At 41.5% G+C, this 13523-nt stretch overlaps 1 protein-coding gene across 2 annotated transcripts in view; it reads left to right on the plus strand.

Annotated features, from left to right (window-relative positions):
- ELP4 (elongator acetyltransferase complex subunit 4) overlaps positions 1 to 13523 on the plus strand; it is a 148081-nt gene that overhangs the window by 78274 nt on the left and 56284 nt on the right. The window contains exon 10 of one of the 2 annotated variants that reach the window (XM_053389901.1): positions 6461 to 8028. The exons of the other annotated variant lie outside the window; for it this stretch is intronic. Within the exon in view, the coding sequence (XP_053245876.1) occupies positions 6461 to 6478 (18 nt within the window). The 3' untranslated portion in view covers positions 6479 to 8028. Of the gene's footprint in view, positions 1 to 6460; positions 8029 to 13523 lie in introns of those variants that run through there. 2 annotated transcript variants of the gene reach the window in all.

Raw genomic sequence — 13523 nt, forward strand, 5'->3', positions numbered from 1 at the left:
CATGCCAATTTGCCTTTGATTTTCTGATGATTGAGTAAAAGATGGCTACATGACTAGACACATACTAAAAATGTACTGATTAGGTAAGTTCCTTAAATATTTGAAATATTTTTGATTTTTCAGTAGAATAATATGACATGCTGTTTAACTTAATGAAACTCTCTGACAGAAAAGGGCTTGAAATACAATTTGTATTACAATTTGTACCTTGAATTAACAGATCTTTTGCCACATCTTATGCTTTTATTTTATATAACTTGTTCTTCATCATTTCAGAGACATTTTTGTAAAAGTTATTTTTAAAAACTCAGCAATATGTTTTTGCATTAACTCCAAACAGAACTTTAAGGGAACTATTCTTTTCCTTGGACATCTATGCTAAGCCATTCACATAAATGGAATTTCTTCATAATTATTTTCCACTTAAATGCTGAGTAAAGTGCTGTTCAGCTGATGTGATTACATAAGTGTTCCATTCTTCTGCATTCTGATTTGTTGAAATGTTGCAGTAATGGTGACATGTTTCCATTCTGAGGAAAGCCTAGGGCTGCCTTGGTATTATTCCAAATGATTGAAATTGCCATCTTGCTGACTTTCCCTCAGGCTCCTTTAGGCCTGTTTACTTTTGTATTTCATTCTCATGCTCCATCTGAATTTGGCTAGCAGGGCATCACTACCTGGTTTGACAAAACAGTTGGAAAGAATACTCAAGATACTGATTAAATATTGTATTTCTGTCTTATCATATACAATATGTTATTTAAAATTAAGATATATGTATATATGGCTGCAATCCTAACCTCACTTTCCTGGGAGTTGAAACAAAATAAAAAAAATCTTCCAGTAGCACCTTAGAAACCAACTAAGTTTGTTATTGGTATGAGCTTTCATGTGCATGCACACTTTTTCAGATTCCTGGGAGTAACCACTTTGGTTACTTACCAAATTCAGTAGGACTTACTTGTGAGTTGACATGGTTAATTTGGGCTGTGTGGCTACTTAGATTTGATGGACTGTAACTTGTTGTTAGTTGTTTAAAACAGCATGAAGGAAAGGCAAAAATGAATAAAATTAATTCATTTTAAGACTTACATGTTATTTTGTACAGGCATGTAAAACTATTTTGTGTTTGCATCTCATTATTTTAATTATCTTCAGTGGAAATCACAATTACAATTATTATTTTTAAAAGGTAGAATAAAATTATGCAAACAAAAAGACAATTTAGAACATGCACTGAGGACACTGAAGATAAAACAATCTGCATGAATTTGTGTTGCATTATATTTAGTCCAAGGAAGGATACATGCAGGAAGGGATGGTCAATAGGAGAGTACCCTTGACTCCTATAACAGCTGCATGCTCAGACATTGAAGGAGGCCACATAAAATATATGGATGTCATTTTTCATCATACCAAAAAAAATCAAGTATCAGTCATGGTTTGTGGGAATGGATTTAGACACTAGGAGATGGAATATTATTAAGTTATTATCCTTCCTTTCTCACGTGAGATTGGCAGAGTACCACCCTTTGCTTCCTTTAAAATTGGAAGCTAATACAAGTTTGATTTAATCTTCTAGAAACAACAATCCAGGATGCTTTAAGGCAGAATCGTTTTTCCTGGTATTCCCCCTTTTCTCCCCCTTAAAGACAACAATCACACAAACATTGATTTGTGAAGAAATAAAAGTTACATTTACTGACATAGCCTAAGTCTTGAAGCAGCTGTTTGCAGTAGCAATTATGAAAGCAGGTTTGTAACTAATACCTAAATTACAAAATAACAAAATGTAAGTTTAAGTGGTGTCTAAGCTGCAGAGCTCAAACCTGAATGTATGGTCAGTTTGGAAGCACAATGAAGAAAGGGAGGCTGCCAGGCAGAAAGGAAGTATGTGGTGTTACAGCTTCCTGCCAAGGCAGCAGAGGAATTGATCTCATAGAGTTCTCTCTAGCAAATTCACAGGAAAGCTCTGTGAGCCTCAGCCCCTTTGTGTGCCTGGCTGGCAAAACATAATTGTTGGTTTGACTGCAAAAATGATCAACACTTCTATCATTTATACCATCTATATAAGTCTTGGCTAACTTGACCTTGCATCAGTGGCCCATATAATGGCTAGATGGTTCCATGAGCTTCTACAAGTGGTTCTGTGTTACTTGCTATCTATTGAGATTTCAGTAGCATAGTAGTAGAATGATTTAGGCCATGGGTAGGCAAACTAAGGCCCGGGGGCCGGATCTGGCCCAATCGCCTTCTAAATCCGGCCCGCGGACTGTCCGGGAATCAGCATGTTTTTACATTAGTAGAATGTGTCCTTTTATTTAAAATGCATCTCTGGGTTATTTGTGGGGCCTGCCTGGTGTTTTGACATGATTAGAATGTGTGCTTTTATTTAAAATGCATCTCTGGGTTATTTGTGGAGCATAGGAATTCGTTCATTCCCCCACCCCACCCCACCCAAAAAATAGTCCGGCCCTCCACAAGGTTTGAGGGACAGTGGACCGGCCCCTTGTTGAAAAAGTTTGCTGACCCCTGATATAGGCAATTGTGATAAGAGTATGTCTGCTCTATTCAGTTTACCTTGCTGACTAATAAAGTAATAGTAATAATAATAATAATAATAATAATAATAATTTATTATTTGTACCCCGCCCATCTGGCTGGGTTTCCCCAGCCACTCTGGGCAGCTTCCAACAAAGATGAAAGATACACTAGCTTGGATTTAAGACCAATCTCCAATTTATAGGTACTCTCTGCATTAGAAACTTGCTTCGGGAATTCTTTTGGCATGCATAGACACTGCTTGTTGTATGCAAATCTCATTCCATCTGATGCCATGGTGGGACTTACATTGTCAGTGGCCTTTCATGGTAGAACTTGCAATCACCAGAGAGACTGTTCCTTTTTCCTTACCTCTAAAAATAACCTGAACACTTGGTTTCCTCCTTAGTATGTATTTTTTTCTTCCCTTTCATGCCTTTTAAAAGAAAAAAATAGTTTTTTCCCCTATATATTATTATATATTGTACTATGTAAAAGCAGTATTTGGCAGGGAGTGTAATCTGTGCAGAAGTCATAGTATGATCAGATACTGTTCAGCATTTTCACAGGTTACCCAGCTGTGTTGTACAGAGTAAAGTACATAATCACAGATTTTTTTGTAAAGAAAAATACAAGGATTATCTGTTAAGTCATATTCATAGTAAACCCACTGAAATCAACCAACACAAGTTACTTAAGACAATTGATTTCAGTAGTTCTACTCTAAGTATGATTAACGTTATTTATCACTAGAATTGTAATGAGCAATTTCCAGGGGAATTTATTGCAGTGATTTAAACATGTGGGAGGGGAATTACTGTGGTAGGCCCCACCCTGAAGGTAGGAACAGTGTCTGTCTATATAAAAGTGTATTTGCATGGTTCACACTTCCAGGAACTGATATACACACACAGGTTCTGTTCCAGTTGTGAAGGTGCATAAAAATTAGGTGAAGACAGCATACATAATCCCCATTAACCCCTATACATGTATTCAAAGACTGACTGGAAAAGGCTATACTTTTCCTGCTTTTAGGAGTTAGATATTTACAGACTGCACTGTACGACACTTAATTAATGAATTAATGTCAATAATTTCTAGTTTCTAGAATGTGGAAAACGGAAGTGCTTTGACCTATGATTCCAGGGCAAAATTTGTACTTGAATTATTCTAGATTCCCAGTGATCAATATCTATATAACTACATCTGATATTATATTTTTGTATTATTTTCTCATTGAATAACTAAAAGAGTAAATTGGACATAATTGATTTCTAAGAATCTGCTTCTTGTTTTTCTTTTGAACAAAATATATTTCTAAAGGTGTACAACAGGAGTTGGCAACATTTCTTCTGTCAAGGGTTGCATTCCCTTGTAGTTGATCTATTGGGGCACATGCTGGCAGTGGGCGGAACCACAAATGATGATGTATGAAGCAAGAGACAAAAGTGTTGCAGATTAACTAATTCAGAATAAAGACTACCCTGCTTTAGTTTTTGCAATGGGTACTTCAGATTAGAATTCCCTAACCTGTGCAGATCTTTCCAGAAGTAAGCCCTATTGGGATTACATATACAAAGGACTCCCTACACCCCCAATCATGAGACTAATATGTCTGGAAAGTGAGTAAAAGTAATTATTTTCTTCTTATAGCATTCTACATACACATACACACACACACACACACACACACACACACACGGCAGATGCCTACCAATTTGTTGTCAGACAACTGGGAAAAACTTATTTTCCTTAACTCATACAACCAGGGGGAAAGTTTTTTTAAAAAAACAACAATCAAACGACCATAACATTACCTTTTATTGAATAACATCCTGCCTCTTGCTGTTCTGAAATGACATCAAAAGAGGAATCATAGAACCCAAGGGTCATCTAGTCCAACCCCCTGCAATGCAGCACTCTCAGCTAAAGCATCCATGACAGGTAGCCACCAAACCTCTGCTTTAAAATCTCCAAGGAAGGAGAGTCCACAGCTCTCTGAGTGAGACCGTTCCATTACGGGAAACCAGTAATGAGTATGAGTTCAGAAAGTCAACGAGCTACAAATCCACCTAACAGTGGATAGTTACCTCATTCAAACCACATTTTACCAGCTGCCTCAAAACAGTATCATGGGGGACTTTGTCAAAAGCCTTACTGAAATCAAGGTACCCTATGGTATTCAACACATACCAGAACTTCAGGTTTGCACAATTAAAGTGGTTGAGAGGACTCTGGCACCCTAACGCAACACATCCACTTAAAAAAACCAACAGCACTGGACTTTTTGTGGTTAGGAAAGTGATGAGGAAATGCATAGAAAAGTGTGGGGCGAATGAACAACTAATGTAAGAAACCCCATAAGCAAATCAGGATGAATGCTGGTCATCATATGACCATCCCACAAGTAAAGAAGCACAAGTTCCCAATAAAGACCAGGGATAAACAAACCTCTGTGTAAGCTTTGTGCAAGCAAAACAGGATGAATGCTCAAGAAATAGGTGGTCTGGAGGAGCTCTGTATACTGCAACTGAGAATGTTCAAGGTTTTCCCCATATTGTCCTTTTTTCAAGCCTTTCTGCAACCCTGTAAAGTAGATGATAGTGAGGATGAGCAGCAACATCAGTACCACCATCATATTGCCAATGACAGGTTGACCCTTGCCTAAGCAAGCTCGTGATCTAAATTAGGAACTGCTTGGTACGTAATGCAACCTGTATGCTACACCTTGATTTGGTATTATAATTGATATTGTACCTTATGGAGAAGCAAAATGTTAGGCTGCATTTAGTGGGCTTTGTCCATGAATCACCCACTGTTAAAAACCACACCACTCAGGGAAGTGGAAACATGTAAGGATATAGAGGCATTCATTCCTTTTTCTAGAAAAATAGCACAGCTTGTTGGTGTCTATTTATGGCCCATCAGCTTTGAGTACTTCAATGTCCCCTATACTGTTATGGACCAAGTATCTTTATTTAGAAGATCTTTACAAATAAGAAAATGGCAATCCTTCTTTCACAACACTGCAAGACATGTTGAAAGAGTCTTAAAGTAAAATACAGAAAATGTTAAGTGCAAACCCTGCTGAAGTCCGTCTTAAAGCATCACTGAGTTTTCTTTGTACCTCTGACTGGAATTGTAGTTATTGCCAAAGTGGTAGTATTTGCTTTGCTTTGCATCCACCTTGCTTGCCATGAAATGGAGACTTTTGCATTTTAGTAGATGCAATATCACTTTGGAAGTAGTGGTACAAATTGCTAGAATTGGACAATGCTGTTTTGTTTCAAAAAGGCATGTTCTCATTGTGTTCACTAAGGGAGTACTCATACAGTAAGAAGCACCACACTGGGATTATCCAGAATGCTACCATTGTGACAAAGTTTGTTATGCAGTGCCACTTTGTTGGGGGAGTGATTTGAGAGCTCTTTAAAGTACACATGGAAAGTTAAGACTGACCAAGAGATGGTTGTTGCTATTAAAGCTCCTTTAAAAAAACCTAATTTCTTGAACTGTATGCACCATATAAACATTATTTGAGGGGAGAAAAATCTTGGACCATCCAATGCATTCCCCAGCTTCCCTTTGTAGCAAGAGCTCCAGGCAATTTGAGTGCAGCTGAGGGCCCCAATTCCCTATTCTCACAGAGCCTTCAGGCTGTTAGACCTGCTTTTCACAGGTACATTATTTAGCACTATGAGAACCAAGAGAATCCTAGTAACCCAGTCATAAAACCTCTGCGGGGGGGAAAGGTGTTATGGTCTCTACTGTCAAGAAACTGTTATAGAAGGAAAGGAAGTATGGGCTGTGTGTTATCTAGGAAACCTATATAATATTGGAGGACTAAAGACATTGTGTGGACACGTCTGAAGGTGTTAACATTTAGTATGTAGTAACTTACTGCTGCTTTTGCCTTTAGGAAATGAAAGAGCTTTGAGGTTCACATGAAACATAAAGGCCACGTTGGATGTTTCCTTGTTCTATAACAAGAAACACATCCTTATATGAACATGACACTCCTGAGTTTCCACTTCAGCTCAAGAGATAGAAGGCAGCAAATCAAAGGAACCATTTCTCCCAACAGTGTATATTCTCACTTTAAAAGGACAAAGGACCAAACCAAAAGACATTTTAGTTGTGAGTTATTCCCATTCATTTAGACTGGATGGAGCAATAGGTACTTAAGTTAAAGGCACCAAACTAAAAGAATTAAATGGTAGATAAAAATTTGCAGGTATGAAATAACTTTTAAATTTAGTTATTTGAAATTAAGTGTAATCTTTTTAAAGCAATAAAGTACCTACAGGATTTTTTCTTTCATACCTGCATGTCCCATTCGGCATTATTTCATCTACTAGCCAGTTCAGGTTCTTTTTACCTGGTATGCAGTACTTCACTGAATTGTTTTGTCAGATGCTGTCAAGCCAACCTACCATTGTTAAAGAAAATCAAACTAAATCGTTTTGGCATAAGCCTTCCAGGAATAAGGCACAGAATATGAAAGGTTTGATGAAATCAAGGATTGGGTTTCAATATTGTAAAAGACTGCCTGTCAAAAATGAAATGCATTATTTCAGAAGTTTTGAATAAATAAATGGTTTTTAAATACTGACTACACTTCATCCAAAGTTTTGAATTACTACTTTTAGACTATCATTGCTTTGACCAAAATATGTGAAATTCAGTTCCTTTTCCCTCATCTGCATATTGATGTGTAGAAACATTAAGAATACAATAGTATGTGTGCATTGAATTTGAAAACCATAGTATCATCACATATTGAAATCTACTATACAGACTTATCTGTATTTTCTGACTGAAGCTCTTAACTTGAAGAATTCTACCAGGCTTGTTTTTTCAAATCCATGGCATGCAGCTCTAAGCTAATTTCCTTTATGTTGTTTCTGCTGTGTGTTACTTTCCCCTTGTTTTAATTTGACCTATACTACACTGCTACTGCTGTTATTGTTTTGGCACAGAACCTGCTTTGGTCACACTATTTTGACCTTTGTTGGGAGATACAGGAAAAATGTGTCCTTGTTAATTCTCCTCGACCTCTCAGCAGTTTTCAATACCATTGACCATGGTACTGGAGCTGTTTGTCCGAGTTAGGCGCTGCGTTGTGGTGGTTCCAGTCCTACTTGGATGGTCACTTCCATAGGGTGCTGCTTGGGGAGAGCTCTTGAGCCCCATGGAGCCTTCAAGGTGGGGTTCCTCAGGGTTTAATTTTATCCCCATGCTATTTAACATCTACATGAAATTGCTGAACAGGGTCATCCAAAATTTTGGAGTACATTGTCAGCAATATGCTGATAACACACAGCTCTACTTCTCCTTTACATCTGCAGGCATGGCGGTAGATGTGCTAGTGGGTTGCCTTGCTTCAGTAATGGACTGGATAAGAGCCAACAAATAGAAGTTCAACGCAGATAAGACTGAGGCACTGTTAGTGGGCAATTCCATAGACTGGGTGGATGGGAGGTTGCCTGCTCTCTGAAAGAGTAGGTACGCAACTTGGGGGTATTCTAAATCAATTGCTGTTGCTTGAGGCTCAGGTGGCCTCAGTGGCATGGAGCATCTTCCATCAGCTACAGCTGGTGACCCAGCTGTGCCCCTATTTGGACAGAGATATCCTGACTTTGGTCATCTACACTCTGGTAAGGTTAAATTACAGCAATGCAATATATTTGTGGGCTGCCTCTGAATATAGCTCAGAAAGTTCAGCTGGTACACAATTCAGCGGCCAGATTGCTCACTGGGGCAAGATGATTTGAGCATATAACGCCAATCCTGGCACAACTGCACTAGGTTCCAGTTAATTTCCAGGCCCAATTCAAAGTGCTGGTTTTGACCTATAAAGCCTTAAATGGCTCAGGACCACAGTACCTCAAGGATCGCCTTTCCCCATATGAACCAGTCCAGGCCTTGTGATCATCTTCTGAGGTCCTTCTTCGTGTGCCTCCTTTGCAAGAGTCTGGAGGGTAGCAATGCATTTTCTGCAGTGGTTCTGTATTAGTGGAATGGTCTCCCCAGGGAGACTTGCCTGGCTCCCTTGTTAGGTATCTTATCTTCCAGGAAAAAACATTCCTCCTCTCCCAGGCCTCTAATTAAACCATCTATGGCCTTTTAAACTGAGGGGAGTATTGCTTTTGTTTGTTATTGTGGTTATTTTTGTTTGTTTTTTTATTGTAAACCAACCTGTGATCTTCAGATGAAGTGTGGTATCAAAACTTAAACTTACTAATAATAATAATACACACCAATTTTTGTCTTTTCAACTGTCATTATTAAGATGTTCACCCTACTCTATAAAGGTGTCAGTGCAGCTTACAATAAAATGTAAAGAAAATAATCATAAACAGCAGCAATATATAAAAAGACCACACAAATCAAGCAAAATTATATAAATTTAAAAGTTTAAAAGCCTGTGAAAATATATTTGCCTAATGTTGAAAAGACATGAGAAATGGGTCCATGCAACCTTTCCTGGGAAGAACATTTCCAAGCGGAGATGACACTATGGAAAAGCCCTTTCCCTGGTAGCCACTGCCGCATCACAGGTGATCCCTGGATGCCTTTGACTGAATCAATTAAAAAGCAACAATTTTATTTTCTGTGCAGTATTGCCCTGTGGTTGTATGCAAAAAATAGATGGGGGTGTAGCCAAGAAAGTTGCTCAGCCCCAAGTATGAAGAAATTATTTTCTGAATACCGTACTGCCCTAGGTAGGGAAAACATACTGATGCCATCCCTCCCATACCCAGTCATCATCCTTGATACTTCACTTCTCATCTTTACAGCATTGCTCTTCAGTTCATTTTGGGATGTATTCTGTATATTATGCTGGTCCATCAGAATACCTGCCTATCAGAATAGGCTTCCCTTGAGAACATAAGCATTGCCATTCTGCATCAGACAAGTTGTCCATCTAGCTAAGTATTCTCTCCACTGACAAGAAGAAACCTCAGGGAGGTTCATAAGCAAGGTGTTTTGATGAAATTGATTCCATGTTGCTAATTCTCATTTGTCTGGTCAGGATTTTTCAGGGTCTCTGAACCAGCCCTATGTCATTTCAAATTACATATGGAAAACCCTCCACAGTTGTTGCAGCTCTCTGATCTGATCTAGTCTCCTTTTCCTCAAATTGTATTGCAAAAAGTAGTGCGAATTTTAAATTGAAGTGCTATTTTCAGCCATCTGTACTATATAACAACTGTACAACAAAAACAAATAATACATTATGTATGTTTTCACACACACACACACACACACACACACACACACACACACACAAAAGTCTTGTCAGATGAAGAAGACAGAGAAAGGTTTCGTCAGCCTGTCCAGATCACTCCTTGATTATGCTCAAGAACATTGAACCAGGAAGCAGAATGAAATACCATTCTTTGTGTCTTCCTTGTGAGGGATTAATTTAAACATCTTAACAGAGAACACTTTCCCAGTAGGGCAGCTTTTATATCAGTGCCTCATGATTAGCATTATCATAGCTGAAAGCTGTAGTACAGTATGATTAATCGATACAGTCGTCCTTTCAGTCTTTAGATATATAGACCTTTTACTAAGGATGGAGTTTTAAAACTGGGGAGTTGCTGCACTGCCACTCCTTCCTATGCCACCAAGATCATGTGGGACCTCACCCTGTCTTGGATAGGGTTGCACATTTTTTGGAGACTTACCGTATTTTTCGCACCATAGGACGCACTTTTTCCCCTCCAAAAATGAAGGGGAAATGTGTGTGCGTCCTATGGTGCGAATGCAGGCTTTCGCTGAAGCCTGGAGAGCGAGAGGCATCGGTGCACACCGACCCCTCTCGCTCTCCAGGCTTCAGGAAGCTATCTGCAAGCCTTGCAAGCCCGGCGGGAGTTCCCGCGGGCTCACAAGGCTTGCGGGCAGCAGCCTGCAGCCCCGGCGAGTGTCTGCAAGCCTTGCGCGCCCGGCGGGAGGTCCCGACGGGCGCGCGAGGCTTGGGGCGGCAGCCTGTCGCCCGAAGCACGGGGAGGCCTCCGGAGGGCTCTCCGTGCTTGGGGCGACAGGCTGCAAGCCTTGCGCGCCCGGCGGGAGGTCCCGACGGGCGCGCGAGGCTTGGGGCGGCAGCCTGTCACCCGAAGCACGGGGAGCCCCCCAGGGCTCTCCGTGCTTGGGGCGACAGGCTGCAAGCCTTGCGCGCCCGGCGGGAGGTCCCGACGGGCGCGCGAGGCTTGGGGCGGCAGCCTGTCACCCGAAGCACGGGGAGCCCCCCGGAGGGCTCTCCGTGCTTCGGGCAAGTGTCTGCAAGCCTTGCGCGCCCGGCAGGAGGTCCCGACGGGCGCGCGAGGCTTGGGGCGGCAGCCTGTCACCCGAAGCTTTGGGCGAGTGTCTGCAAGCCTTGCGCGCCCGGCGGGAGGTCCCGACGGGCGCGCGAGGCTTGGGGCGGCAGCCTGTCACCCGAAGCTTCGGGCGAGTGTCTGCAAGCCTTGCGCGCCCGGCGGGAGGTCCCGACGGGCGTGCGAGGCTTGGGGCGGCAGCCTGTCACCCGAAGCACGGGGAGCCCCCCGGAGGGCTCTCCGTGCTTCGGGCGAGTGTCTGCAAGCCTTGCGCGCCCGGCGGGAGCTCCCGCCGGGCGCGGAAGACTTGGGGCGGCAGCCTGCACCCCGAAGCATGCGGAGCCCTCCGGAGGGCGCCCCGTGCTTCGGGCAGGTGTGCGCAAGGCTTGGGGCGGCAGCCGCGGCTGGGGGGGGGAATAAATTTTTTTTATTCATTTCCCCCCCCAAAAAACGAGGTGCGTCCTATGGGCCGGTGCGCCCTATAGAACGAAAAATACGGTAGATTCACTTTACTTTTGGTTTCAGCCCTGAACATGAATGCCCATATCAACTGAAGTAACCAGGAGTGCTTTTGATACTGCTAAAGCTAATGAGCCAATGATGCTTGTTCCTGGAGATGTCAGCCTGGATAGCTCAGTTGGTTAGAGTGTGGTGCTGGTAACACCAAAGTTGCAGGTTCGATACCCGTATGGGACAGCTGCATATTCTTGCAGGGGGTTGGACTAGATGATCCTCAGAGTCCCTTCCAACTCTGCAATTCTATGATTCTATGTCTGATTTGGCTGTGGCAACACATGCATTAGTTACATCTTGTTTAGACTACCATAACAAACTCATTGTGGGTCTGCCAGATTGCTGTTACATCAGCTTCACTGGCTACCAGACTATTTCCAAGCACAAAAGTGCTGATTATGACCTAGAAAGTCTTGTGCCACTTGGGACCAAGTTATTTGAAATACTATATTCTCCCATATAAGCCAGTTTGGATCTCTGGGAAAGGACTTTCTTTCTCTCCCACCAGCATCTGAAGAATATTTGGTAGGGACTTGAGAGTGGACCTTCTGAATAGGTTCTCTCACATTCTGTGACTTTCCAAGGGAGTTCTGTATAGATGCTTCTCTGTTCACCTGTTAACAGCAGGCAAATGATTCAGGGTTGCTTGTTTATGGCCACTATAAAGTTTAAGTTTATTTAGGTAGTTGTTCAGTTGTTTTTTTATCCATCTGTACTTTAATATTGTTAACTGCCTCAATCTTTCTCAACCTATTTTGTGGAAAGGATGGTGAAACATATTTAACAACTAAAGAAAATAAAAATTACAGCAATATAAATACAGGAGGAGTCCACATTGTGGCTCTTCACCAGTTTTAACCAGTTTCCTTGGTTTAATGCTGGCATGGAGAGGAGCCAAAGCATGGTCTGTTCCCATGTGGTGGAGGGCTTCTCATGTTAATTAAGCAGAACAGGAACAAGCAGCCCTGCGTCAGGTCCAATACCATTATGAATAATCTGAGTAGGAAGTGTAAGGCAGCCAGTGCCATCTCAGTTTCCTTGGGACTTCACCCAGTAGTTCCTTAAGCTTTTTGAAATCCAGCATGCATGTCCAACTACACTCAGCTTTCCCTTGCGTGTTTATAATGAAACCAGAGGCCTGACCATTTCCTCCCAAGGTTCCCTGTACCTTCACTTATTCAATCAGTTCCTCCCTGTTGGTGAGGACCAGGTCCAAGAGAGATGACCCCCTTGTTGCTTCTTCCGCCTTCTGGGAAATGAAGTGGTCAGTGAGTCAATTGAGGAATTTGTTGGACCTTACAGTCTTGGCAAAGTTTGACTTCCAACACATATTGGGGTAGTTGAAACTTCCCATGAGTACTATATCTCTCCTTTTTGAATGTTTGAAATCTGTGGCAGGGAGGCATCATTCAAGTTATCAGTTTGGCTTGCAGGTCCATAGCAGACACCTACAGTAAGATCACTGTTGTTTTCCTCTCCTACAATTTTTACCCATATACTTTCAATCTGCCTCCCATGCTCAGATAAGCAGTTTTCATTCATGCAAAGCTCCAGGTACACATATTCCATATTAGAGTATTTTCCCTCTGTGTTAATAGTTTCATTAGATGAACAGTTACAGGTAGGTAGCCATGTGGTCTGCCGTAGTCGGAACAAACAGTTTCAGTTGGTTTTCATGTGTTCCATAACCTATCCAATAGTCTGTCTTAATAACGTTGTTAATTCTTAGCAACAGGCACCCCCCACTTACTTGTGATTGACTCGTGCATGACTGTGTATACATGCAGTGCCAATAAATAAATAAATACATAAATACTGTAGCTTCAAAAGGCTGAATGGCATGTAGCTTAGTTCTTCATGAGCACAGCAATGCCATGGCCATGGCTGTTTCTGCTTGGGTCTGCATCATCAGAACTAAAGATAACATCCCCATAGTTTTATTGGCAGAGTTATTATAGCTGCTTCTTTAATTCTCTCTAAAAATGAATGGATTGTGAGGCAGCATAAATATTAAATGTGGGAAGGTATTGCAATAGATAACTACCAGGAGCTTCCCTGTGTGATATAAGACAAGTGAGTGCTTACATATCTTAGAGTGCAATCCTGTACACATCTACTCAGAAGTAAGCCCCAGTGTTGGAGCTTATT

The sequence above is a fragment of the Podarcis raffonei genome, chromosome 1, assembly GCF_027172205.1.
Source record: "Podarcis raffonei isolate rPodRaf1 chromosome 1, rPodRaf1.pri, whole genome shotgun sequence".
NCBI lineage: Eukaryota > Metazoa > Chordata > Lepidosauria > Squamata > Lacertidae > Podarcis > Podarcis raffonei.